A 25,213-nucleotide genomic window follows, 5' to 3' on the forward strand; every position below is an offset into this window, starting at 1 on the left:
TATTTTATTTCCCCTTAAACTTAGCTCTTCTAAATTTCCCTATTCCTATTGAAAGTGCTAACATCCTTCCAGGTTCCCAGGTTCATAACCTCACAAAGATCTTAAACTCTTCATTTTTCCTAATTTCATATATTCAATTAGTTGCCAAAACTGGCATTACAACATCTCTCATGGTCAATCCCTTCTCTCTATTCACATAGAGACATATCCTGTCTGATACATTAGTATACCTCTCATCCAAATTATTACAATAGCCTCCTATATGATCTCCCATCTCAAACCTCGTCCCACTCTAGTACTTCCTGTATACTACTTGCAGAATTATTTTCCACAAGTACAACTCTGACCACTTGATTTGTTTACTCAATCAAGTAGAGTGGCTTCCTATTATCTCCAGGATCAAATATAAACTACTTTGTTTAAATATTATAAAAGGACTTACATGCTCTTGCCCCAATCTATCTTTCTAGCTTCATTTGCATATTGGCACACTTCCTGTACTCTGCAATACATCCAAACTAGCCTCTTGTGGCATGAAATCTCCATCTCTGACTTGCATGGGGTCTATACATAGCTGGGGAATATTTGAGGCTAGATTTGAACTTAGGTGCTCCCAACTCACATTGTGGTGAGCTGTCCCCTACACACCTAGAATCAACTACTAAGGTAGGTCCACCTCATACAGTTCCTCTTTTCTTCAGATGAGACAAAAGCTGCAAATCACCTGAACTTATTCCTCAATAATTAACAATCTCCTACTAGGTCATACCCTCTTCAAACCAGTGATTTTGAAATTCTCTGAAACCTTATCATTACCCAACCACCATTCTCTATCTCCTACCTGCTCTACTATTTCCATTCTCCTCAGCCCAATGCCTAATTCTAAAACTAGCGTTGTGTTCCCTGGAATATCTGCTTTTATCTTAATTTTTTTTCCCCTCTCATTTATGCCATCTTTCAAGGCCCCCTTTCCAGCAAGGATTTTCAATTATTCTCCTGATGGGAAAATTGTTTTATTTGCCCTTGCTCCCCATTGCCACTTCCAAGCTCTCCCTCTAATGTCATCACTCAAGAAACATTCTTCCTTTGATGGTTCATTCAAGCCATAACTACTACCTAATTGAAATTCCAGCTAACTGTTGTTTACAGATTCCCAGTCAGTACCTGGCTCTCAATCTTTCCTCCCCAATTCCTGCTCTTCTACTTACATTTCCTCAAACATCAACCTCCCAGGCCCTTAATTTATTTTTTTTCCCATGGTCTCTACTTCACCACAACTACACACAGAGATAGTCTTACAACATTCATAAATGCACCATAGATGTGTCCAGAGCCTTTGAAATTCCTTTATCAGATCACAATTTGTTTCTATTTCTCTACCTCTCCTTTATATCAAAACTAGTTCTTCATACTTAGTCATCTCCAATCTTTCCACCCCTTGATTCTTTCCTAGGCCTTACATTGTCCACACTCTCCTCCCTTCCCCGTCCTGACCATTTGGTGAACCAGTTCAAGTCTATACTGTCCTCTTCTCTCAAGTCCCTTGCTCCCTCATCCTATCACCACCAATACTTCCCTACCAAGACTTAGCCTTTGATCATTCCCACCAACTTATTGACTTCATTCCCAACATGCATTCACCCTTTAATATGCTACTGAATGAAGCTGAAGAACATCACAAAACTGTGCTAACTGGGTGAAATAAAAACATATGTTACATAACCATAACTGGAGGTAAGTAAATTCTTTTTTGTTTTTACCTCCCTAATGGACTCACTATCCCATTCTCTGCAATGATTCTTCAAAATGTTTCATCCCTCTTCAAACTTCTATGGCTTGACCTCACCTCACTCTCTCTGCTGAGAACTCCATAGTTCATGAAAGAACCTGAGGCCATTTGCAAAGAGCTTCATCTTTCCCCCGTTCTTCATCTCACATCACCCAGACACCTTCTGCCACTATCTCCTGCTTCACCCCTATCTTACACAAAGAGATGGTCCTTCTCCTTACAAGGCAAAACCCATCCCACACTGGCTTCTATCAGATGGCCCCTTCTGTCACACTCATTCTCTCATATATCTTCACTCTTTATCTCCTGGATACTTCTCTATTATGTACAAATATGTCTATGTCTCTCTCATCCTCAAAAAATCCTCAGTTGATCCATCCATTCCCACTACTTATCATTTCCATATTTCTCTTCTTTTTTAGGGCTAAACTCCTTAAGAGAGAATATATGCTTTTATGTTTTCTTAAACATAGAGTCCACAGTACCTAGACTCTGATACCTACTTTCTGTTAAATCTGGGTAAAATAATAACTGTGCTTATTATACTTAACTTTTATTAATTATTATATTATACTTAACAATTATTACCTCAATCCTCACAACAATGATGGGATTTTTTTAAATGATTATACTTTTCTTCCCATTTTAGGGATGAGAAAACTGAGTTAAAGGTTAAGTGACTTGCCCAAGGTCTTACAGGTGTTACTGCCTGAGGTCAGATTTCAACTCAGATCATCCTTACCCCAGGCCCAATTCTCTGTGAAATACAGTGCCAACCTATCTCTCTGAATTTATATCCTCATCAATAAAACTATAAGGGAGGGTGGGGGGGAGGGCAGCTGGGTAGCTCAGTGGACTGAGAACCAGGCCTAGAGACAGGAGGTCCTAGATTCAAATCTGGCCTCAGATACTTACCAGTTTTGTGACCCTGGGCAAGTCACTTGACCCCCATTGCCTATCCTTACCACTCTTCTGCCTTGGAGCCAATACTCCAAGATGGAAGGTAAGGGTTTAAAAAAAATAAAATAAAATAAAACTATAGGGCTTGATTAGTTAATCTTAAAGATCCTTGGTGTCTTTAAATCATTTTTGTCTAGAGTTTATAAAAGTCTAGACAAAAGTAGCATCAATGAGGTTTTTGGTTTTGTTATGATTTGTTATTTTCTTTTATTATTAATTCTAAATGGTAAAATTTTTATAAAACACATGAATGATTTTGTTAAAGCTAAAAATTGTACACAAAGTGGTTATGATATGACTGGACAAAATGTAGTACATGAAGGTAACAGAACATTATACTACCCTAAGAAGTAGTGGCAAGAAGTAGAAAAAGCCTTTGACAAAGTAAAACAACACCCATTCTGAAAACACTAGAAAGTTTAGGAATAGAAGGGCCTTCCTTCAAAATAATAAGTGGTATATATTTGAAATCAGCTAGCAACATCTGTAATGAGGACAAGTTAGAAGCCTTCCCAATAAGATCAGAAGTGAAGCAAGGATACCCATTATCATCTCTGTTTTTTAATATTGTACTAGAAATGCTAGCAATAGCAATTAGAGAAGAAAATGAAATTGAAGGGATTAAAGTAGGCAATGAGGAGACCAAGCTATCACTCTTTGCAGATGATATGATGGTCTACTTAAAGAATCCGAGAAAATCAACTAAAAAGCTAGTGTAAATAATTAAGAACTTTAGCAAAGTTGAAGGGTACAAAATAAACCCATATAAATAATCAGCATTTCTACATATTTCCAACAAAACTCAACAGCAAGAGCTAGAAAGAGAAACTCCATTTAAAATCACTCTAGACAATATAAAATATTTAAGAATCTATCTGCCAAGACAAACAAAGGAATTATATGAACACAACTACAAAACACTTTTCACTTAATTAAAACTAGATCTAAATATTTGGAAAAACATTAATTGTTCCTGGGTAAGATGAGCTAATATCATAAAAATGACAATCCTACCCAAATTAATCTACTTATTCAGTACCATACCTATCAAACTACCAAAAAACTTTTTATAGAATTAGAAAAAATTATAACAAAATTCATCTGGAAGAACAAAAGATCAAGAATATCAAGGAAAATAATTTTAAAAAAATGTGAAGGAGAGGGACCTAGCAGTACCAGATCTTAAACTGTACTATAAAGCAGTGGTCATCAAAACAATATGATAACTGGCTAAGAGACAGAAGGGTGGATTAATGGAACTAGGGGTAAATGACCTCAGCAAGCTAGTGTTCAATAAACCATAAGATCCCAGCTTTGAGGACAAAAATTCACTATTTGGCAAAAAACTGCTGGGAAAATTGGAAAACAGTATGGGAAAAATTGGATTTAGAGCAACATCTCACATCCTATATACCAAGATAAATTCAAACTAGGTAACTGACTTAAATATAAAGAGGGAAGTCATAAATAAATTAGATGAACATAGCATAGTATACCTGTCAGATCTATGGGGAAAAAAGGAATTTAAGACCAAGCAAGAGATAGAGAACATTACAAAATGTAAAAGGAGTGATTTTGATTATATTAAATTAAAAAGGTTTTGTACAAACAAAAACAATACAACCAAATTTAGAAGGAAAGCAACAAACTGGGAGAACATTTTTATAACAAAACTATCTGACAAAGGTTTAATTTCCCAAATACATAAGGAACTAAGTTAAATTTACAAAAAAATCAAGCCATTCCCCAATTGACAAATGGTCAAGGGATATAAACAGGCAGTTTTCAGATGAAGAAATCAAAACTATCAATAAGCATAGGAAAAAGTGTACTAATTCACTCCTGATTAGAGAAATGCAAATCAAAACAACTCTAAGGTATCACCTCACACCTAACAGATTGGCCAATATGACAGCAAAGGAAAATAATAAATGTTGGCGGAGATGTGGCAAATTGGGCACTAATACACTGTGATTCTGGAAGGTAATTTGGAATTATGCCCAAAGGGCTTTAAAAGATTCTTTCAAAGTCCTTTGATCCAGCCATACACCTCTGCTGGGTTTGTACCCCAAAGATATAATAAGGAAAAATACTTGTACAAAAATATTTATAGCTGTGCTCTTTGTAGTGGCAAAAAACTGGAAAATGAGCGGATATCCCTCAATTGGGGAATGGCTGAACAAATTGTGGTATCTGATGGTGATGGAATACTATTGTGCTGAAAGGAATAATGAACTGGAGGATTTCTATGTGAACTGGAAAGACCTCCAAGAATTTGATGCAGAGTGAAATGAGCAGAACCAGGAGAACATTGTATATAGAAAGTGAAACACTGTGGCACAATCTAATGTAATGGACTTCTTTACTAGTAGCAATGCAATGACCCAGGACAATCCAGAGGAACTCATGATAAAGAACACTATCCACACTCAAGAGAAATAACTGTGGGAGTAGAAATGCAGAAGAAAAACATATGATTGATCACGTGGTTTGATGGAACAATGACTGGTGTTTTGGCTTCAGAAGAACACTATTACAAATATGAATAATATGGAAATAGGTTTTGAAATACATGCAAAACCCAGTGGAATTGTTTGTCAGCTCCGGGAGATGGGATGGAAGAGAAGAGGGGAAAAAACATGAATCTTGTAACCATGGAAAAATATTCTAAATTATAAATAAATTAAATTAAAAAATAAAAAAGAGACTGGCAAGAATCCTGCTAACAATGACTAAGAGAAAGAGAACCCCTGTGATTAACAAAGAACAATCTATTTCCTTTTCCTTAATAGAGATGGAAAAATGGAATCATCCTTGATCTCCTGGAGAATGACCTCCTCTTGCCACACATTTCAGAATATTAAGTCAGCTTTTCTATGAGTAATAGACCCCCTGCCTTGTAAATCTCTACTAGAATGGAAGTAGCATGAGGTGCTTTGCGCCACACAAGAGTAACCAAACCCACCTCTTTAATTCAAAATTCAGCTAGAGAGGGATTGAGTTCAACCTAAGGTATACTGTCAAAGGTCAGTTCATCTTTCCAGATCATGTCCTGATCACTGATCAGTGGGGTTCCATCAGTGCTGAGTAGTTGAGGTATACCATAGGCATGTGGCACACAATCTGAGACTGTATGTAACACCAGAACTCAGTGTTTGGGAGGCTCTGAAATTCTGAAGACAACCTGACAAGGTAAGGTAGTGGACAACTGAGGTCTCTTCTCAAGCTAAACTGCCAGGCTCCCAGACTGTACTGTAGAGAGTACAACTTATAGGCTGGTCACATTGTTCAAATGCTAAATGTATGTTTGCCTACAAGATTATTTTATAGAGAACTCAGGGCAAGCGCTCACACAGAGATCAAAGGAAGCAATACAAGGACATTTTCAAGGTCTCTTTTATTTTAGTACCAATTGTGAGCTATGGAAGATAATGGCACAGGACTGTTCTGTACAGCGTACCTTCTATTAGCAAAGCAGAATTCTAAAAGCTCAAAAGAAACATGAGAGGAGCAATTTTAGAGACACCTCCATTCCAAATGTTCATATAGGCTATTTGAGCCCAACCTTCCAAGCTCATATTCGTCTACTCAGCCACGATCAGACACACTGTACAATGAGCTTGCTATCATGATATCATTTTGTCCTCTATTAGTACAAACCACAACCACCAACCAACCATAGACCATTTTTAATTGAAATACTTTCATAACTGGGGAGAAAGCATTAGGTTACTTCAGAGTTATGGCTATCTGACCCCTTGTGTAGAAATCCGTACTGCCCAAATCATGAAAGAATTGCTAGGTATAATTGGCACTCTGTTTCCATGCAAAAATAATAAAATCTCTCACATCTATGAAAATGTAAAATGGTAGTGTCTATCAGTAGGCTTATACAAGTTCTATCTCTATCCTATGACATTGAAATATTAATTTTCAACTTTTCAAACATACTAAAATCAATTTTTTTAAACTTAAAACATTTAAAAACTATTACTAAACTTAGCAATATCACAATTAATGGGAAAAATGTAAAACTAAGGAAATCTGACATCAGACATAGATTTCATTTCTAATTTATTTTTTAATTGTAAAGCACATTTTAATAGTTCAGGTGCATACAAGTATGGATTTGGTACTGGCTGTACATAATGATATGATCTCAAATTTTAAAAACTATTTTCTTTATTTAGCAATTTTGGAAAGTTCATCAACATACTGTTATTGTACATTCATAGTACAGTTGATCTAAAAGCCAAAGAAATCTCTTTCCAGACTAATGTACTACACTAAAATTATAATCATTTACTACCTCTTTCAAAAAGACTAGGTATAATGTATAAATATGACAGCAACTGGTAGCATTTGGGTTCAATAAAACAAAGAATTGGATATATTGTAAAAGACAAAACAAAAAAGACCCATTCATTAAAATGGGATCTTTTTGCTTTTAGTATGATTATTACATTAAAGACATTTTGAATTTTCTGTACTCCCAAAATAATAAAACTGTTTTCTTACCTGAGATACATTGCTAACATAATTCAAGTGGGCAGTACTTTCTTTATCAATTTGATTACAAAGATTCTGTAAAGTAGATGCATATTCTTTATCACTTTTTATTCTCAGTGCCATAAACTTCTTGACTGTTTCCAAGAGTCGTAACTCCCAATCTTGCAATTTTAAAAGTGCATCATGTGAATTCTTCAGGTCACTTCCAAACCCCATCTTCATAAAGCACCAATTGCTCCACGGGTTGTAAGAAATTCTTTTAATCAGCACATGTCCATATCTGTAAAAGGAGAGAATCTTAAGCTCAAAAGGAACTTGGTTTTTTTGTAGCCATAAAGCTAGTTCCAGATAAGAAGCACACGACTATGTTATGGAAAGAGGACTAAACTATGGGCTTGACACTGACTAGGGTGGTGAACTTTAGCCCAGAATCTCTAGATTTATGTTGGTTCATTATTTAAAATTTCAAGAAACATAGCATAGTAGTATTTTTTGGTTACAGGAGAACGTGGAGATATCTGGATTTGAGTCCAACTTTTGACATATCCTGGTATAAGGACACCAGAAAAATTCTCCAATCACTCAGTGACCCAGGATTCTTTCTAAGATTATAAATTTCAGAGCTTATAAAATCAAATTTCTAAGATTATAAATTTCAAGTTGTATGGATTTGAGGGAGCTCCTCAGAAGGAGTCTTCAAAAATGATTAAATCATGGGTCCACTTAAAAAAAAAAGAAACTAAATACCAGCCATGACTATCTCACATGATAGTCATGCACTGTATAAACTTTTATATAATATTTTAAAGCAAAGTATCACTATAACTTCTGATTATTCAGACTTCAAGTAAACGTTCTCAACAACAATATCCTCTTTATCAAAGGTTAGTCATATTTCCTGAAGACCTTCCCAAAAACTTTACTTTGTTTTCTAGTTTTCCAGTGGCTTTTACAAAACAATCCAGAAAAACAGAATATGGAAACCTCTAATTTATAACCTGGTTCACAATAAATTTTAAAGTCAATTTAACTTGACTTGGCTTAAACTGGAAAACAAAAAGGCATTTCCCCCTGCCTCTCTCTCTAACCTCAATTATTTGATCTAAAAAGATGTTAGGTGCTAGGGTTTCTCAAATGGAAGTGTCTATCAGTAGGCTTATACAAGTTCTATCTCTATCCTATGACATTGAACTATTAATTTTCAACTTTTCAAACATACTAAAATCAATTTTATCATCAATTTAGCATCAAGTGGATGGCATAGAGCTGAGTAATTATGAGTTAGGTTGAAATATGTGCACTGGGGGGCAGCTGGGTAGAAAGGAATAACCACACCTCTCTACAGAGCACAACTTTGGAAGCACTGAAAACTTTCACCAGTGTGAAAAAGGTCTAAAGCTTAGCACCATGCCTCTCCAGAATACTCCAATAACAGACCAACTTTAACATAAAGTTCAGTCAAGAAATAGAATGGAGAAACAAAAAAACAACAAAAAAATAATATGACAATAAAAGGCTATAATGGAAACTGGGAAAATTAAGACAAACTCAAAAGAAGAAACACTGTCAAAATAATTATAAGCAAGGCCTCAAAGAAAATTATTAATTAGGAAAAAAGCAACAAGAATTCCTAGGAAGGCTAAAAATTTATTTTAAATATTAAATTAGAGTGGTAGAGGAAAACTTGGAAAAATGAGAGTAATGCAAGAAAATTGGAAAAAGAGAATTAACAGCCTGGTCAAAGAAACACACACAAATAACACCATAAGTAATAGAATTATTCAACTATTGTCCTAAAAGAAATAATAAACTGGAAGAATTCCATGTGAACTGGAACAACCTCCAGGAATTGATGCCGAGCAAAAGGAGCAGAACCAGGAAAACATTGCACACAGAGACTGATACACCATGGCACAATTGAAAGTAATGGACTTCTCTATTAGCAGCAATGCAATGATCCAGGACAATTCTGAGGGACCTTTGAGAAAGAACACTATCCACACCCAGAGAAAGAACTATAGGAGTAGAAACACAGAAGAAAAACAACTGCTTGATCACATGGTTTGATGGGGATATGATTGGGGATGTAGACTCTAAACAATCACTCTACTGCAAATATTAATAATATGGAAATAGGTCTTGATCAACAATACATGTAAAACCCAATGGAATTGCTCCTTGGCTATGAGAGCAGGGCAGGAGGAAGAGAGGAAAAGAACATGAATCATGTAACCATGGAAAAATACTCTAAATTAATTAGTTAAATACACTTTTAAAAAAATAGAATTATCCAAATGAAAAACAAGATATAAAATGTCATTGGTTGAAAAGAATTTTTTTTTTAAACTCTTACCTCCCAGGATCAATACTGTATATTGGTTCCAAGGCAGAGGAGTGGTAAGGGCTGAGCAATGAGGGTTAAGTGACTTGCCTAGGATCACATAGCTAGAAAGAGTCTGAGGCCAAATTTGAACCCTGGATCTCCTATCTCTATGCCTGTCTCCCAAAGCACTGAATACACCTCACAACTCCCAAAAGAACTTCTTTTAAAAGGACTGGCTAAATGGAAAAAGAAATACAAAAGCTCACTGAAGAAAATGTCAAAAATGGAATTGGGCAATTAAAAGCTAATGACTCCATGAAACATCAAGAAACAATAAACAAAGTAAAAAGTATGACAAAATAGAAGAAAATGTGAAATATTTCAACAGAAAAACAAATGACCTGGAAACTAGATCAAGGAGAGGATCATTTAAGAATTATTGGACTCTCTGAAAGCCATGTTCAAAGAAAAACCTTAGATAACATATTTAAAGAAATTATAAAGGAAATTGGCCAGATATTCTAGAACAAAATAAAACTGAAATTGAAAGAATCCACTGATCATCATCTCCTGAAATAAATTCCAAAATAAAAATTTACAAGAATGTTAGTCAAATTCTAGAGTTGCCACATCAAAGAAAAAATATTTGAAATAGCCAGAAAGAAACCAGAGCCAAAATCAGGATCAGAAAGATTTAATAGCTACAACTTTAAAAGAATAAAAAGATAGGAATATAATTTTCCAGAAGGCAAAGGAGCTGGTATTACAACCAAGAATAACCTACCTAGTGAAACAGTATAATATTTCAGAGGGGAAAATTGGTATCTAATGAAATAGAGGACTTTCAAGAATTCCTGAGGAAAATATCAGAAAGGAATAGAAAATCTGACTTTCAAAAACTAATGCATAAAGTAAACGTGAAAGAGAAATCTTAAAAGACACAATAAGGTTAAACTGCTTACATTCCTATATGATGTGGCAACAGACTGGATATGGGAAGTAAAGAAGAGTGAGAAATTGAAAATGACCTGGTTGACAGGGAGAATTGATGAAATCCTCAACAATAATGAGGAAGTCAGGGAAAGATTTTAGAGGAAAGACAATGAGTTCAATTTTGGATATGTTGAATTTACAATATCTATAAAGGACTAGTTCAAAATGACCAGTAGCTAAGTGGAGATTAGCAGAAAGGTTAGGGTCATATAAATAAATCTAAGAATCACCTATATAATCATAATTGAATTCATAGGAATTGATGAGATAAAGAAGTAAAAAAAGTATTGAAGGGGAAAAAAGAGGGGCCCAAAACTGTGGTAGAGCTATCTTTAAATGGCAAGTCTTGGAAGAATACTCGTCAAAGGTGCCTGAAAAGAAATAGTCAGATATGCAATATAAAGTAGGAAGAGAACCAAGAGAGATATCATGAAAACCTAAAGATAAAAAAGTACCAAGAAAATAAGAGTAATAAATAGAGTCAAAAGGAATGAGGATTGATAAAAGGTCATTATCTTTGGTAACTAAGAAATTATTAGCAACTTTGGAGAGAAAAGTGTCAGTGAAATAATAAGTTTGGAAGTCAAACAATAGAGTTAAGAGAACAAAGGGAAAGAAAATGGAGGTATTTATTGTGGATGGCCTTCTCAAAGTGTTTAGCCACAAAAGTGAGGAGAAATATGGGATGATGGCTAGTGGGGATAAAGTGAGGGATTTTTGAGGATGAAGGAGGCAAGGTATTTGTAGGCATTAAAGAAGCCGATAGGGAAAGAACAGTGATGACAGAAGAGGCAATCTGCTAAAGAAAACAGGAGATATGATGAAGAAGCCAGGCTAGGAAAAGTTAACTTATAATACTCTCATTAAGAATATCCAAACTATCAATAAGCACATGAAAAAGTATTCTAAATCCCTCTTGAATAGAGAAATGTAAATTAAAACAACTTTATTCTGCTTTGGAACCAAAATTTAATATTGATTCTAAGATGAAAGTCAAAAGTTTTTTTTAATTGGCAATTAAGAGATTATTCATAACTTTGGAGAAGTTTCCACTGAATTATGAGATTGGAAGTCAGACTGCAGTTAAGAAAATAGTGAGGAAAAGTAGTGGAAGCACCAATTGTAGATTGCCTTTTCTAGGAACTTGGCCACAAAAGGGTAGAGAGATATAGGAAGAGAGTCTTTGGGGACGGACAAATGGAGATGTTTTGATGATGGGGGAGATGGGTAAATCTGTAGGCAACAAAGCAAGCAATCATTAGACAGGGAAAGATTAAAGATTAATTAGTGAGTGGATCTGCAGGATAGAAATGAATCACTTGTGCATGAAGAAAGTGTTTACCCTGGGCAAGGAGAATGAGTATGAGACAGGCACAGAACCCCATAGTCAGCCTCCTCAGATGAGAAGAGCAGCCAAATATTTCTCTGTGTGCCTTGACTTCTTCTCATGCTGGGCTCACTGTACTCCCTATAGTGTAAGTAGAAAGAGGTCACTTTCTGTGTCTTCGATCTGCCCCAAAGCAAAGATTTCATCATTCCAATGAAACTGCATTCTCTGATTACCAATAATTTCCTTCGTGCTAAATCTAATGGCTTTTGCTCAGTCCCCATTCTTGACTTCTCTGAAGTAGCAATAACAAACAAAGAGTATTCCAATACCTCCAACTCAACCACTCAACCAGTAAGAATGAGTGAAAGTATAGCCAACACTGTGGATACTATCATGGTGGATCACTCTTCTCTTTACATATTTTTTTAATTTATTTATTGGGTTTGTTTTATTTGTATGATTGGGGTTGGGTTTTTTTGGGGGGGAAGGGTAAGATTGATAACACTTATCATTTCCTCCTAATATCTCACTGCTCCTTCTTAGCCTCTTTTACATGATCTGCATCTAAGACAGCCCACTAACCTAGGGTCTCCCCCAATGCTCTGTCCTGCGCCCTCTTCACCTTCTACACAGTTTCACTTGGTGATCTCATTAATTAATGGATATAATTATGTTGATGATTCTCAGATTTATTTATTCAGTTTTAACTTCTCTGCTAACCTCCAGTCTCTTATCTCCAACTGCCTATTGAACAAATAAAATTGGATGTCTCATAGATATCTTAAACTCAACATATCCAAAACTAAATTTATTATCTTTTCCTCTAAATACTCCTCCTTTTTCAAACTTTCCTATTACTATAGAGACACCATTCTGTCACTCATTCAAAATCAAAACATAGATGTCATCCTCCACTTCTCACTCTTGCTCACCCTCCTGTAACCAACTGGTTGTCAAGTCCTGTTGATTTTACCTTTGTAACATTTATCAAATATTTCCCTTCTCTCATCAGACATCCTAGAGACTACCTATTCATCTATGGCAGTGATGGTGAACCTATAGCATGTGTGCCCAAAAGGGCACACAGAGCCCTCAGCACGACTGCAGTCGCAATCAGAGTTCATTACTAGAAAGCCAAAGGGAGTTGGCTGAGCTGTTTCCCTCCCCATCTCCATGTGCTTGAGGACAGTCCTCACTTCCCTTGCCCCTCTGCCCATCAGCCAACGAGAGTGCTTCCTCCTTCCCTTGTCTGGAGTAAGGGGAGGAGGCTCACATTCTGCATGAGGTGCAGATGGCAGTCGTTTGAGTCTGTGATGAAGGTGATTCCTGTGGAAAGGAGCTAGGTGAGAGGAGCATAGCTCACAGTGTGGCACATAGCTGGAGGGGGGCTAGAAGGGAGTGGAACTCTCAGGCCACTCTACTTCCCCTCTCCACAAGCTCCTCTCGTCACCCATACCTTTGCCCAGCAGTCCAATGGGAGCACTTCCTCCCTCCCCTGTTTGTGGTGGGGGTGAGGGGGTCTTTGAGGGGGGTGCATGGCACTCAATCTAGGAGGGAAGAGAGGCCAGCACTCTGTCTCTAAAAAGTTTGCCATCACTGATCTTTGGACTTCAAGTCTTTCCCCTCTCCTCTCAGTCATCTTTGACAAACTGCAGCGATCCACACTACCTCCAAGAGTAAATATATTTTACACATCCCTACAAACCTTTCAATCTAGCAACACTGGTCTCCTTTCCCCTATTCCTGGAATGCTCTCCCTTGGTGAATAAGTTTCCACCTATGAAATAAGGTCCCGCAGGTCACAGGCTGCCAGGAATTGATCAACTGACATAACTTTTTAAGTATCTACTATATGATAGACATTAAGCTAGGTGCTGGGGATATGAGAACAATGAATGAAATAATCCCTCCTCACAATGAGCTTACACAAAGAGGCAAGGACATATCAAAATATTTATAACATGAATACAAAGTAGTACAAATATATACAAAGTAGTTAAATATAAGGTAGTTTGGAAGGGAGGGCACTAGTAAATGAGGGATCAGGAACCGTTTCATGCAGAAGATGCTTCCTGAATTTTATCTTTCAGGAAGGAAGGAGTCTATGAGTAGGAGATAACAAATATAAAAGGCACAAAAATGAAAGCTAGTATGTACCTTCCTCATTTTTCTGGTACAATCCTTTAGAAACATGAACTCTGAGGCAAGTTTAGTTGTGTGAACAATTCAGATACACTTTAAAATACTCAGATATTAAAGCTGTCATCACTTGCTAAATACTAGAATATGCTCTGTCTAAAGGAAGTATGAGTATGGGAAAGAGGGTCTGGCTCAGGAAAGCAGGGTTTGAATAGTCTGCAAACAACAAAGGCCTAACTAAGAAAAAGCAGTAAATACATTCACTCCTATATTTCAATGACCAAATGGGTGACAGAGATCTAAGGCAAGCAAAAGCTGGAAGGGACTTCAGAAGCCATCTAAATCAAACCCATTCACCAAAGGAATTACCAATATAACATATATCAAATGATTATTCAGCTTCTGCTTTAGACCTCCAAAGAGGGAGAAACCTTTACCTCTCTAGGCAACCCATTGCACTTTTGGACTTCTAATCATTATCAAATTTTTCTGACAAGTTAAAATTTGCCCTTTTCAACTTCTACTTGTTTCTGGCTCTGCCTTCTCTGGCTAATAACAAATCTAGTGCCTCTTTCACATGACAGCCCTTCAAATACTTGAAGATAGCTATCAATCACAATTCCCCTGACTCTTTTCTTCTACAGGCTAATAAAGTCTAGTTTCTTCAACTTAATCTCATATCACATGACCTCAGGGCCCATCACCACTGAAGGTGACTGCCCTCCTCTGGACAGTCTCCAGCTTGTCCTTTTTTAAACCATGGTCGCTAAAATCCATTCCAGTGTTTTATCATGGTATAAAAGTTGCACTGTCTTCTTAAAGATTATGCTAAATTGGATTTTTACCAAACTGGGGAGCTTTAACTATTGGAATCAAAATATACTACTATCTTTCATCTGAAGCCCAGGCCAGCTAAAATTAGGGAAAGTTAGCCACAAGATGATTAATTATATTGACCACAGCAACTTGGAGAAGGCAAGGAATACAATGGAAAGAGCACTAGCTCTGAAGTCAAAGCCCTGAATTCATATACTATTTCTGAGGCTTATTTCCTGTGTGACCTTGACCAAGTTACTTACTATGCCAGGTTCTTCAACTGCAAAATGGGCCTAGATGCTTTTGAGATTTCCTCCAGCTCTAACATTACTCTGTCTAGTAAGGCATGAAATTGCAATCTGTACAAAGGAGAGTAACCACACTGAAAACAAAAAATCTTTTAAGTACACTTGGCTGAGAGAATTATTTTGTAATCCAGTTTATTTTCTCCTACTTCCAAAATATACTTTAATCTTTATTCTGTTATAAGTACAAGTTATCCTTTTCCTAAGTGCAATTAAGATCCCTGGGAGAAAGTAAAGATAGTCACCTAAAGGAAGAAAATGTATTACATTTGTTTTACTATGACTTAGATAAATAACACAAAAAGTAATGCTGACAAATTTTACAACTCCCCTAACCTCTATTACAATCACTACTGTTGTTAATTCAGATCTTCCCTCCCCTTCCCCCATTATATAGATCACTGGCTGTAATACAACTTACCATATATTATTAATAAAACTTTTAACCACTTGATCATGGTTCTGTGCTTCTTTTAATATGAAAGCTCAGATACAGATTAAGATATAAAATAACAAAACCTCTGCTCCAGGGCTTAAGTTCTCTGGTTTGGGTATATTTTCTTTGTTTATATTTCCTTTTATTTATAAGATATGCTCCCTTTTGCAGAAAGAGGCAGGGAAAGGGAAATGAGAGAACATAGGTAAAAGGATACAGTAATATCAGAAATACACATACAGGGCCCCTAAGTCTGACCTGAGGCAACAAAGTCTCAGGTAGCACTTCTCTGAGCAGTCCTTTTGGTGTCACTACCCCTTTGCAAACAAAATAGAGTTGACAAGGGTTAAAGCCATAAATTTATTTTAAGAAGGGGATTCTGGAATGACTTCTTAGCATGGATTTGTCTGAAATGCTAACAGATTGTTTTCAAGCAAATGGGGCACAAGGTAAAAAGCAGGTTTGGATTTAGTGTGGAACTTTCACAGCCAATATAAACCTAGGGTATGTCCAAACTGAAATTATTGTAAAGAATTTTTTGAGCCTTTTGGCCCCTCATCCTAAAAAGTCCCTTAATACACTGTCTCCCTTAAGGTTCAGAGTGGGAATGAACAGAACATCACCTATTTTTGAACAATAATACCTAATGAGAAGTGTTCACACAACCATTGGTTTCCTCTCAATAATCCTATAAAGGAAAGCAGTATATGGCCATTTTTCAAATAAGACAGTTAAAGCTCAGAGAGGAGAAAGGACTTGCTAGCTGGTGAGTGGAAAGGCTAAGATAAAAACCAAGATCTTCTGATGTCAATCTGGGCTCTTTCTACTCTACTACTTCAAGTAATAAACACAAGACTGGGAGTCAAGAGACCTGGATTTTAGCCCAAATTATGCCACAGTTTGCTGTTTGGCTAAGTATAATTCCATGGGTAGAGGGATAGATCCGGAATCAGAGGACCATGACTTAAACCCAGCTGTTATCTTACTACCTTTGGACAAAGTCTTTCCCTTCATGAACTTACTCATAAAACAAAATAAGATTGCAGAATGGATTAGAAACCAGAATCCAACAATATTCTTTATGAGAGACATAACTTGAAACAGAGAGATACACACAGAATTAAAAATAAGGAGCTGGAAGAAGAACTCTCATATAAAAATGATTATGAACTCAAGACAAAACAAAAGGATAAACAGACCTATTTAAAAAAGAAAATCAGGGAAACCACATGTTGTTAAAAAAAAGTACCATAGGCAATGAAGTAATATCAGTACTAAACATATAAACACCAAATGTCAGAGCATCAAAATTCTTAAAGGCACAAACAAAACCAATGTAGCCAAACTTAGAAGAAAATCAGGAAATTGGGGGGGGGGGAACTTAAAGTAAGTTTCTTTAATAAAAACTACATTTTTCAAATACATTGGGAATTGAGTCAAGTGTATAAAAAATAAGAGTGATTCCTCAATTGGCAAATGGTCAAAGCATATGATCAGGCAGTTTCAGAAGAGGAAATCAAATCAAAGCTATTAATACTAATTGAGTTAATACTAATTCAAAAAATGCTTTAAATCACTACTGATTTTAAAGAATTCAAAATTAAAACAACTCTGAGGCTCTACCTCACATCTGTCAGATTGGCTAACATGGGGGGGAGGGGGGGAAAGCACAACTACTAGAGGAAATGTGGAAAAATAATGCACTGCTGGCAGAGTTGCAAAATGATCTAACCATTCTAGAATACAATTAAGGAACTAGGCCCAAAGGGCTATCAAACTTTGCCATATCCTTTGATCTAACAAATACTACTGAGTCCAAAATTCCAAAAAGATCAAAGAAAAAGTTAAAGGATCTATATGTACAAAGAATATAGCAGCTCTTTTGGTGGTGGAATTGGAAAATGGCTGAACAAGCTGTGGTATATGACTGTGATAGAATGCTATTGCACTATAGGAAATGATGAGTAGAATACTTTCAGAAAAACATGGAAAGATTTATATGATCTAATACAGACTGAAGTAAGCAGAACCAGAAGATCATATATAGTAACAGCAATATTGATTATAATGAAATTCAACTGTGAAAGATATAGCTACTCTGGTCAAAACCATGATCCAAAGCCAATTCCAAAGGACTCCTGATGAAAAATGCTATCCCACTTCCTAAGAGGTAACTGATAATCAACTACGAATTGAAGTATAATTTTTTCTACTTTATTTTTCTTGCTTTCTTTTCTTTTGTAACACTGTTGATATGGAGATTTGTTTTGCATGCTTTCTTAGGAATAATTGATATAATGGTTAATTTATCAATGGGTGAAGAAGAGGTTGGAGGAAAAAAGAATTTGGAAAACAAAAAAAATTTTTAAATGAATATTAAAAATAATAAATTCAAAATAAAAAAATCATTTCCTTTCCCTGAACTTGTTTCCTCATATATAAAGTCAGAGGTTTGGAATAAATACATAGTCTTCCTAGCCTTGCAACAATTCCAAACTACACACTTTTTTATATCATTTATCATAAATTCAACTCATATACATTTTTAGTTAGTTTCTGTAACTAGGATGCTATTCCCAGTTGTTAAGCAAATGTGATAAGATAAGGAGGAAGTTTGCATAAAATTCCTATTATCAAATCTAGAATGTAAAGTTTGAATGAATCCTGAATAAAGAGTCAGTAGCTGCTTTAATGTCAATAACAGGATGCTCACATTTTATCTTGAAGTCTGTTTCCAGAGTTACTGATAATAAGATCAAAAAGTCTCTTCCTACACTTTCTCTGAAAGTAGTAGCTGCAGGATAAACATGGACTTTTTGCTAGAATTGAGAAACTATTAGCTAACCTGCTCTGAATATCCGGTTTTATAGATTAAATTATCTGTATTAGTTGTCAAAATCCTCAAATAATGTTTAACTGTCCAAATCCTATAAAAACAACTGTGAACATCCAAAAGATGTCTTTTCATCACAGACTGGATATGATGAGATCACTGTAAACATCCACAAATAAAATCAGTTCCAGCTCAAATTTTGGCCCAAATTTTTTTTATTATTTCTTATAGCAGAATCCTTTCTATACATGGTAAAAATGTAATAAATATTAATAATGATGACTTCATGTGGAAATGAATGTAACATAAACAGATTAAAGGGAAAATCATCTCATCAAATTTGTAGCTCTCTTAAACTCTTATTTGTAAATTTGACTGTAGCCAATGAAACAAAGTTAACATGAATTTGTGGTCTTTAATTTAATACAACAGACTGCTATAAAACCATCAGTCAATATTTTTAAGAACTAAAGTGGTAAAACTAGAGTCTTTAGCATCCTCCAGATGATTATTAGGAAAGAATTCATCGAAAATAAGTTTATTGTGAACAATAGTCTGCTAAAATAGACAATTTCTAAGAGATGATAAGTTTCCAGTCAATATGATCTACTACCTGTTCCCTTAACTTTCATATTTTTATACCCTAGCCTTCACACCTCTCACTTTTACCTCTTAAGACGCTTTGCATCCTTCAGGACTAAAATCAAATATCTTTATTGCAGTGAAACCTCTATAGATTCACTAAATTTTAGCACTCTTTCTCATCACACTATCTTGTATTTACATATCCAAAAAATACGCTATATTCCACACAAATTGAATGCAAATCAACTGCAATCAGGAAGTATTCTCTTATTTTCTTTGTATACCTCGCATCCAGAGCAATAACTTATCCATGATAAGCACTTAAAAAATGTTTGCTGATTTGAACTCAATTAAGTATATAAAACCAAAATATATTGATCATAAATAAAACATATAAAGTTATAGAGGAAATTAATTTAGGTGACAAGTCAGGCATAGAAGAAAGAAAATTGAACACAAAGCCAAATAACTAGGTCCTCGTCATGACTCTGCCACTAATGGGATGGTAAAAATACTAGCACACATTTATTTGTATGACATGCTAAAATTTTGGAAATTAATTTGATGCACACAGTAAGCATATCTAATGGGAAGTACACAGAACATGTGTTATGATATCAACTTGGAAAATGAGAAAACAATAAGCTCAGATAACTAAAATAATTAGCCCAAGGTCACGTTGCTCTAACATTCACTGATTTCTTTTCAAAGATAAAACTTAAAAATTCCTAAGTGGGAAAAATAGGAATTACCAAAAATAGTGCAAAATAATATCTAGTAAGTATTTATATGGCATTTTAACATTTACAATATGCTTTACAAATATCTAATTTTATCTTCACAAGAATCCTGGGAGAAAGATACTATTATTATCCTCCTTTTACATGTAAGAAAACTTAAGCAGACATTAGTGTGACTTGAATGTCAAGCAGCTAGAAGGTGTCTGAGGATGAATTTGAAACCAGGTCTTCCTAACTCTGGGATCTGCAGTCTTTTCCACTGACCTACTGCATTTATATGGCAGGGCTGATATTAATAAGAAATACTTTTAGGAAGAGTAATTGCATCCTAAAGGACACTTTTTATAGGAAGCAAGAATGGTGAATGGAATTATTAAATAACTAATAGCAATCTAACCTATATTACATTTCAAACTACACTTAAAGAATCAATCATAGGACCTGTTAAATTCGCCAATGAAGAGAAATAAATGTTAAAATGGCAAAATGACAGAGTGGCATTCAAGTAAAGTTGGATGATTAAGAGTCAGATAGACCTAATTAAACTGACAGTGGGAGATTAATGAAATTTAAGAGACATTAAATTTATATTCAAGAGCTCTATAATAAAAATTTATTACTTCGGACTTCTAGAAAAAAAATCAAAGTATCATTTGTTTTAATTTTTTAAATAAGTAGAAGTGATAGGGGCAAAAAAATAGAAATGACATTCAATATTAATTAACCTCAATCATAATAAGATTCCAAAATAAATTACACAAGAAATGCGTGTGTATATTTCTTCTTTTCATTTGCAGTTTATATTTCTGTAAATATTCATCCATTTACTTCAATTATCAAATTGTTTGTCATAAAATAATTGGGTAAAATAATTTCCTCTTTACTGGTGGTGAATTCGTCTTTTCCATTTTTGATACGGGTAATCTGATTTTCTTCTTTCCTTTTTTAAATCAAATTAACCAGTGATTTATCTGTTTTATTGTTGTTTTTTCCATAAAAACCAGCAGTTTTCTTAGTTTCAATTTTATTAATCTCACCTTTGATTTTCAAAATTTCCAATTTAGTGATGGACATTTTTACTTTGTTCTTTTTCTAACTTTTTTAGTTGTATGATCAATTCATTGAATTGTTCTTTCTCTAGTTGATTGATGTAAGCATTTAGAGATATAAATTTTCACCTATATAGTGCTTTGGATGTATCCCATTAATTTTGGTATGTTTATATCATTATTGTCATTCTCTTTAATTAAATTACTGATCGTTTCTATGATTTGTTCTTTGACACAATTATTCTTTAGAATTAAGATTATTTCATTTCCAATTAATTTTTAATCTGTCTTTCCATGGCCCTTTATTCATCTATTCCTTTTCAATTCAACAAATATGTGTGTATATTTCTTGGCATCTGAGTTTTCCTTTCAAAACATGTACTAGAATAGTAGTATAGCGTACTACTTTATACAACATGATAACAAAAAAACAAAAACAAAAACCTGGAAAGACTTCTATAAAGTGATGCAAAATAGAGTGAGCAGAACCAGGAGAAAGTAATTCACAATGATCAACAACTTAAGCTATACAAGGATCTAAAACAACTCCAAGAAACTTATGATGAAAAAGTCCACAGAAGAAATGGATGGAATCTGAATGCAGACTAAAGCATAATATTCTTCACTTTATTTCCTTCATGATTTTTTCTCTAGTATAAGCAATATGTATCTTCTTTCACAATATAACAAACATGGAAATATGTATTTTATGACAGCACATGTACAACCTATATATCATATAACTTGCCATCTAAGGGAGGAGGAAGGAGAAGGGAAGGAAAGAACATGAATCTCAAAATATCAGAAAATTATTATTAAAATTGTATACAAATGTAATTTGTAAAAAATATTTTAAAAGAATATTTCAAAAAGAAAGTCTGGTTGTCCTCAATTCCATTAAACATTCATTTTCCCCCCCACTATGAAATTACACTTAGTTTTACCACTTAAATTATACTGGGTTGTCAACTCTATTGCTTAACTTTTTGGATTATCATACTGCAAGTTCTCTTCATTTACAATGCTAAGTCCTTATCTTCATAGTGGTTCCTTAGTACCTGAACTCCATTTTCACTGCTCAGAATATTTTTTTCTTTGACCCAGAAATTCTGAATTGTAGCTAAGACATTCCAGGAAATTTTTGTACTGGGATTTCTTTCTGGATTCTTTCTATTTTCCATTGATTTCTAGTTATAAGTGACCTGGATAGATTTCATTTATGATTAATTTTTTCAAGTATGGTATCTGACAAAGATTACCTGGTCTTGAATTCCAGGCAGTTGTTTTTCATACATTTCTTAGATTTTCTTTTTTGTTGTTTTTTTAACTCTTTTGATTTTGTGTTAATATTTTTTGCTGTCTCACTGAGTCAGTTTCTATTTGATTCATTCTAATTTCCTCAGCAATCAGTTCTCCTCAACATTTTCCACTATCTTTGCAAAGGTATTCATTTTCATGCTATTTTTTTCTTCCTAGCTTTTCCACTTTGTATTTCTTTCAGGTATTCCTAAAGCCCTTATGTTTGGTCCATTTTTTTCTTCCAAGTTTTTAACTAGAGAAACTTGTGGGGTCGCTATGCACTTCAGAGTTGAGAAGATTTCAAATTACAATATCTTCTCGTGTTATTCAGTTTTCCTTGGTTTGCTCATCTTATTCACTTCAATATCTCTATTGAAAGGTCTGTGGTTGGGTCAATTTCTACAATTTAATGTCCTGGGGAGGGTTTCCTGGTCCTTTAATATGGTGACCCATACTAGATTCTTCTTTCAAGAGACCCAATGGCTGTTCTGGTTGAGGATCTGCCTGGAGGCTCCCTCTTCTGACAGAGTTCCAATACCATGCCCACTGTGGATGCTGTATAAGGTCCTTCACTACTGCTTCTGGGTACATGGGTTAATCCTTTGCTGGACTCTCATTAGGGACTTTGAAGACTAGTCAGGCTAGATTTTGTCTAGGGTCTTTCTCCTGCAACTGTATTTAGGTCTGTTGGACTCCACTTCTATAGCCACAGGCTTTTGGTATTATTCAGGCTTTGAGTTTTGGCCACTGCCAGGCTCAGAATGCTAGTGCCAAGTAAACCCACTCAAAGTCTCCAAGGCTGCCCTATATTTCACTCTCCACCTAGCCCAGCTCATCTCCAAAGGATTCTTTCTATGGATCCATGGTTGAAAGTCCTCTGTTTCATTAAATATTAATTTTTTTCTCTATTGATAGGTAGATTATTCTTTGTTGTAATTTTAGATCTTTTACCTTTAGGAATATCACTGTGCAAACCCTTTACTCCTTTATATTATACCTGATAAACCTTGCTTAATCCTGACTATAGCTTCACTGTATTTGAATTATTTCTTTCTGCTGGTAGCATATCCTCCTTGACCTGGAACCTCTAAATTTTGGCAAAAATATTATTGGAAGGGGGCAGCTAGGTGGCTCTGGATTGAGAGTCAGGCCTAGAGATGGGAGGTCCCGGGTTCAAATATGGCCTCAGACACTTCCTAGCTGTGTGACCCTGGGCAAATCACTTAATCCCTACAACCTGTCCCTTACCACTCTTCTGCCTTGAAACCAATACATAGTATTGATTCTAAGACAGAAGGTAAAGGCTTAAAAAAATAAAAATTTAAAAAATACATATTATTGGAGCTTTCATTTTGTGATTTCTTTGAGGAAGTGAACAGTAACTTCATTATTTGCCCTCTTGTTCTAATATAACTGGACAATTGTTTTCTCTGATATTTTGGTGCCTATTTTATTTACCAAGCTGTTAATTCTCTTTTCAAAATTTTCTTGCATAGCTTTAATTTCTTTCCCAAATTATCCTCTATTGCTCATTTCTTTTTAATTTTTGGTCCTTTTTTCATTCTTCAGCTCTTATAGAGATTCTTGTTGTGCTTATATCCGATTTGCATTTTTATTTAAAGCTTTTCTTGTAGATGTTTTTGAATCATTGTTTTTTTTTTCCTGAATTTGTGTCTTAAGCTTCTCTGTCACTAGAGTAGCTTTTTAGGATAAGGCGTTTTTAAATTATTGTTCTTTTATTGTTGTTATTATATAATAATTATATTGTTGTTATTATTATTTTCCAACCTACTTCTTAACCTTGGGCTTTATTTTGGAGTTGTGCTCTATTCTTTTGGGGGGTGGGAAGGTTGGCCTAAGGGTTATCTTTTTTATGTCCTGCTGAAGCTATCACAGCTTGGTCTGGGGGTGGATACTTTAAGTTTTCAATGCCTTCAGTATGACATGATCCAGATAGATATCTTTTCACTGCCTTCCCAATCTATAGTTTGGTCCTTATTACAAATAGAACCCCTGTTCCCTCATGACTGCACCTTATAACAGTGACTGGGAACTGAGTACTTAGCAACAAAGCTGCTAAATGGAACTGTACCCAACAATAGTATAGGTATCCCCTAGATTCTCTTTCTGTCTTTTTTTTACCCTTACCTTCTATCTTAGAATTGATACTAAGTATTGGTTTTCAGTCAGAAGGCTGATAAGAGTTGAGAAATTGGAGTCAAGTCATTTGCCCATGGTCTTACAGCTAGGAAGTATCTGAGGCCAGATTTGAACTAAGGACCTCCTATCTCTAGGTCTGGCTCTCAATCTAAGGAAATCCTTTCTTTCAGGTTTTGCAATTCCCTTACTATCTCTAGGCAATAATCTCTAGGCATTATTCAGCGGCTCCGGGCCACTGCTACCTAAAGCACAACTCAAGAGCTACCACCACTAACCACTGCTGCTTCTACAACCAAAACTGCCCTAGCTAGAAAAATAACTCACTGTGACTTTTCTTTTGGCTTTCTGACTCAGACTTGTACATTTTCTGTGGTTATTGCAAAAGAAGTTGTGGTGGAGCTTTAATATTCATGACCTCTCACTCTGCCTCTGTAGATTCCTGGGTTGAATAGGGAAATCTATAAGTGATTCTCAGTATTTCTTAGAGTGATGCATTTCTAATCCTGGCTATAGTATTGGGGGAACTATCTGGGTTCCTTTCCATCCTTGTATACCATGAACTTCCTACAATCTGCCACACAACCTTTCAAAAATAACATTTTATATTGCTAAATGACAAAAAGACATGGAACACTACTGCCTCCAAAGCACTAAAAATAAGTATCTCAAAGAAATCAGTGAAAAGGTATATGGCAAATATAAGCAGGTTATACATAAATAAAAAATTCAAAAAACGAGGTTATCAAGGAATCATATGATATGAAGAGAAGAGCCAGTCAAGTGACAAGAAGAAGAAAAGTAAAATCTGAATGTTCTACTTATACTCTCATTATGTCAAGAAAAAAGCTTCTCCAAATCACTCTTAATTAGAAAAATGCAAGTTAAAAAAAATTCTGAGATGCCACCTCATACCTACCAGATTAGCTAACATGACCACATGACCAAAA

General features: G+C 35.1%; 1 protein-coding gene across 1 annotated transcript in view; it reads right to left on the reverse strand.

The window, feature by feature from the left end:
- FER (FER tyrosine kinase) overlaps positions 1–25,213 on the reverse strand; it is a 273,706-nt gene that overhangs the window by 245,697 nt on the left and 2,796 nt on the right. The window contains exon 2 of the mRNA XM_044680270.1: positions 7,268–7,538. Coding sequence (XP_044536205.1) covers positions 7,268–7,480 — 213 coding nt within the window. The 5' untranslated portion in view covers positions 7,481–7,538. The remainder of the gene's footprint in view (positions 1–7,267; positions 7,539–25,213) is intronic.

This window comes from Gracilinanus agilis, chromosome 1, assembly GCF_016433145.1.
Source record: "Gracilinanus agilis isolate LMUSP501 chromosome 1, AgileGrace, whole genome shotgun sequence".
Lineage (NCBI taxonomy): Eukaryota > Metazoa > Chordata > Mammalia > Didelphimorphia > Didelphidae > Gracilinanus > Gracilinanus agilis.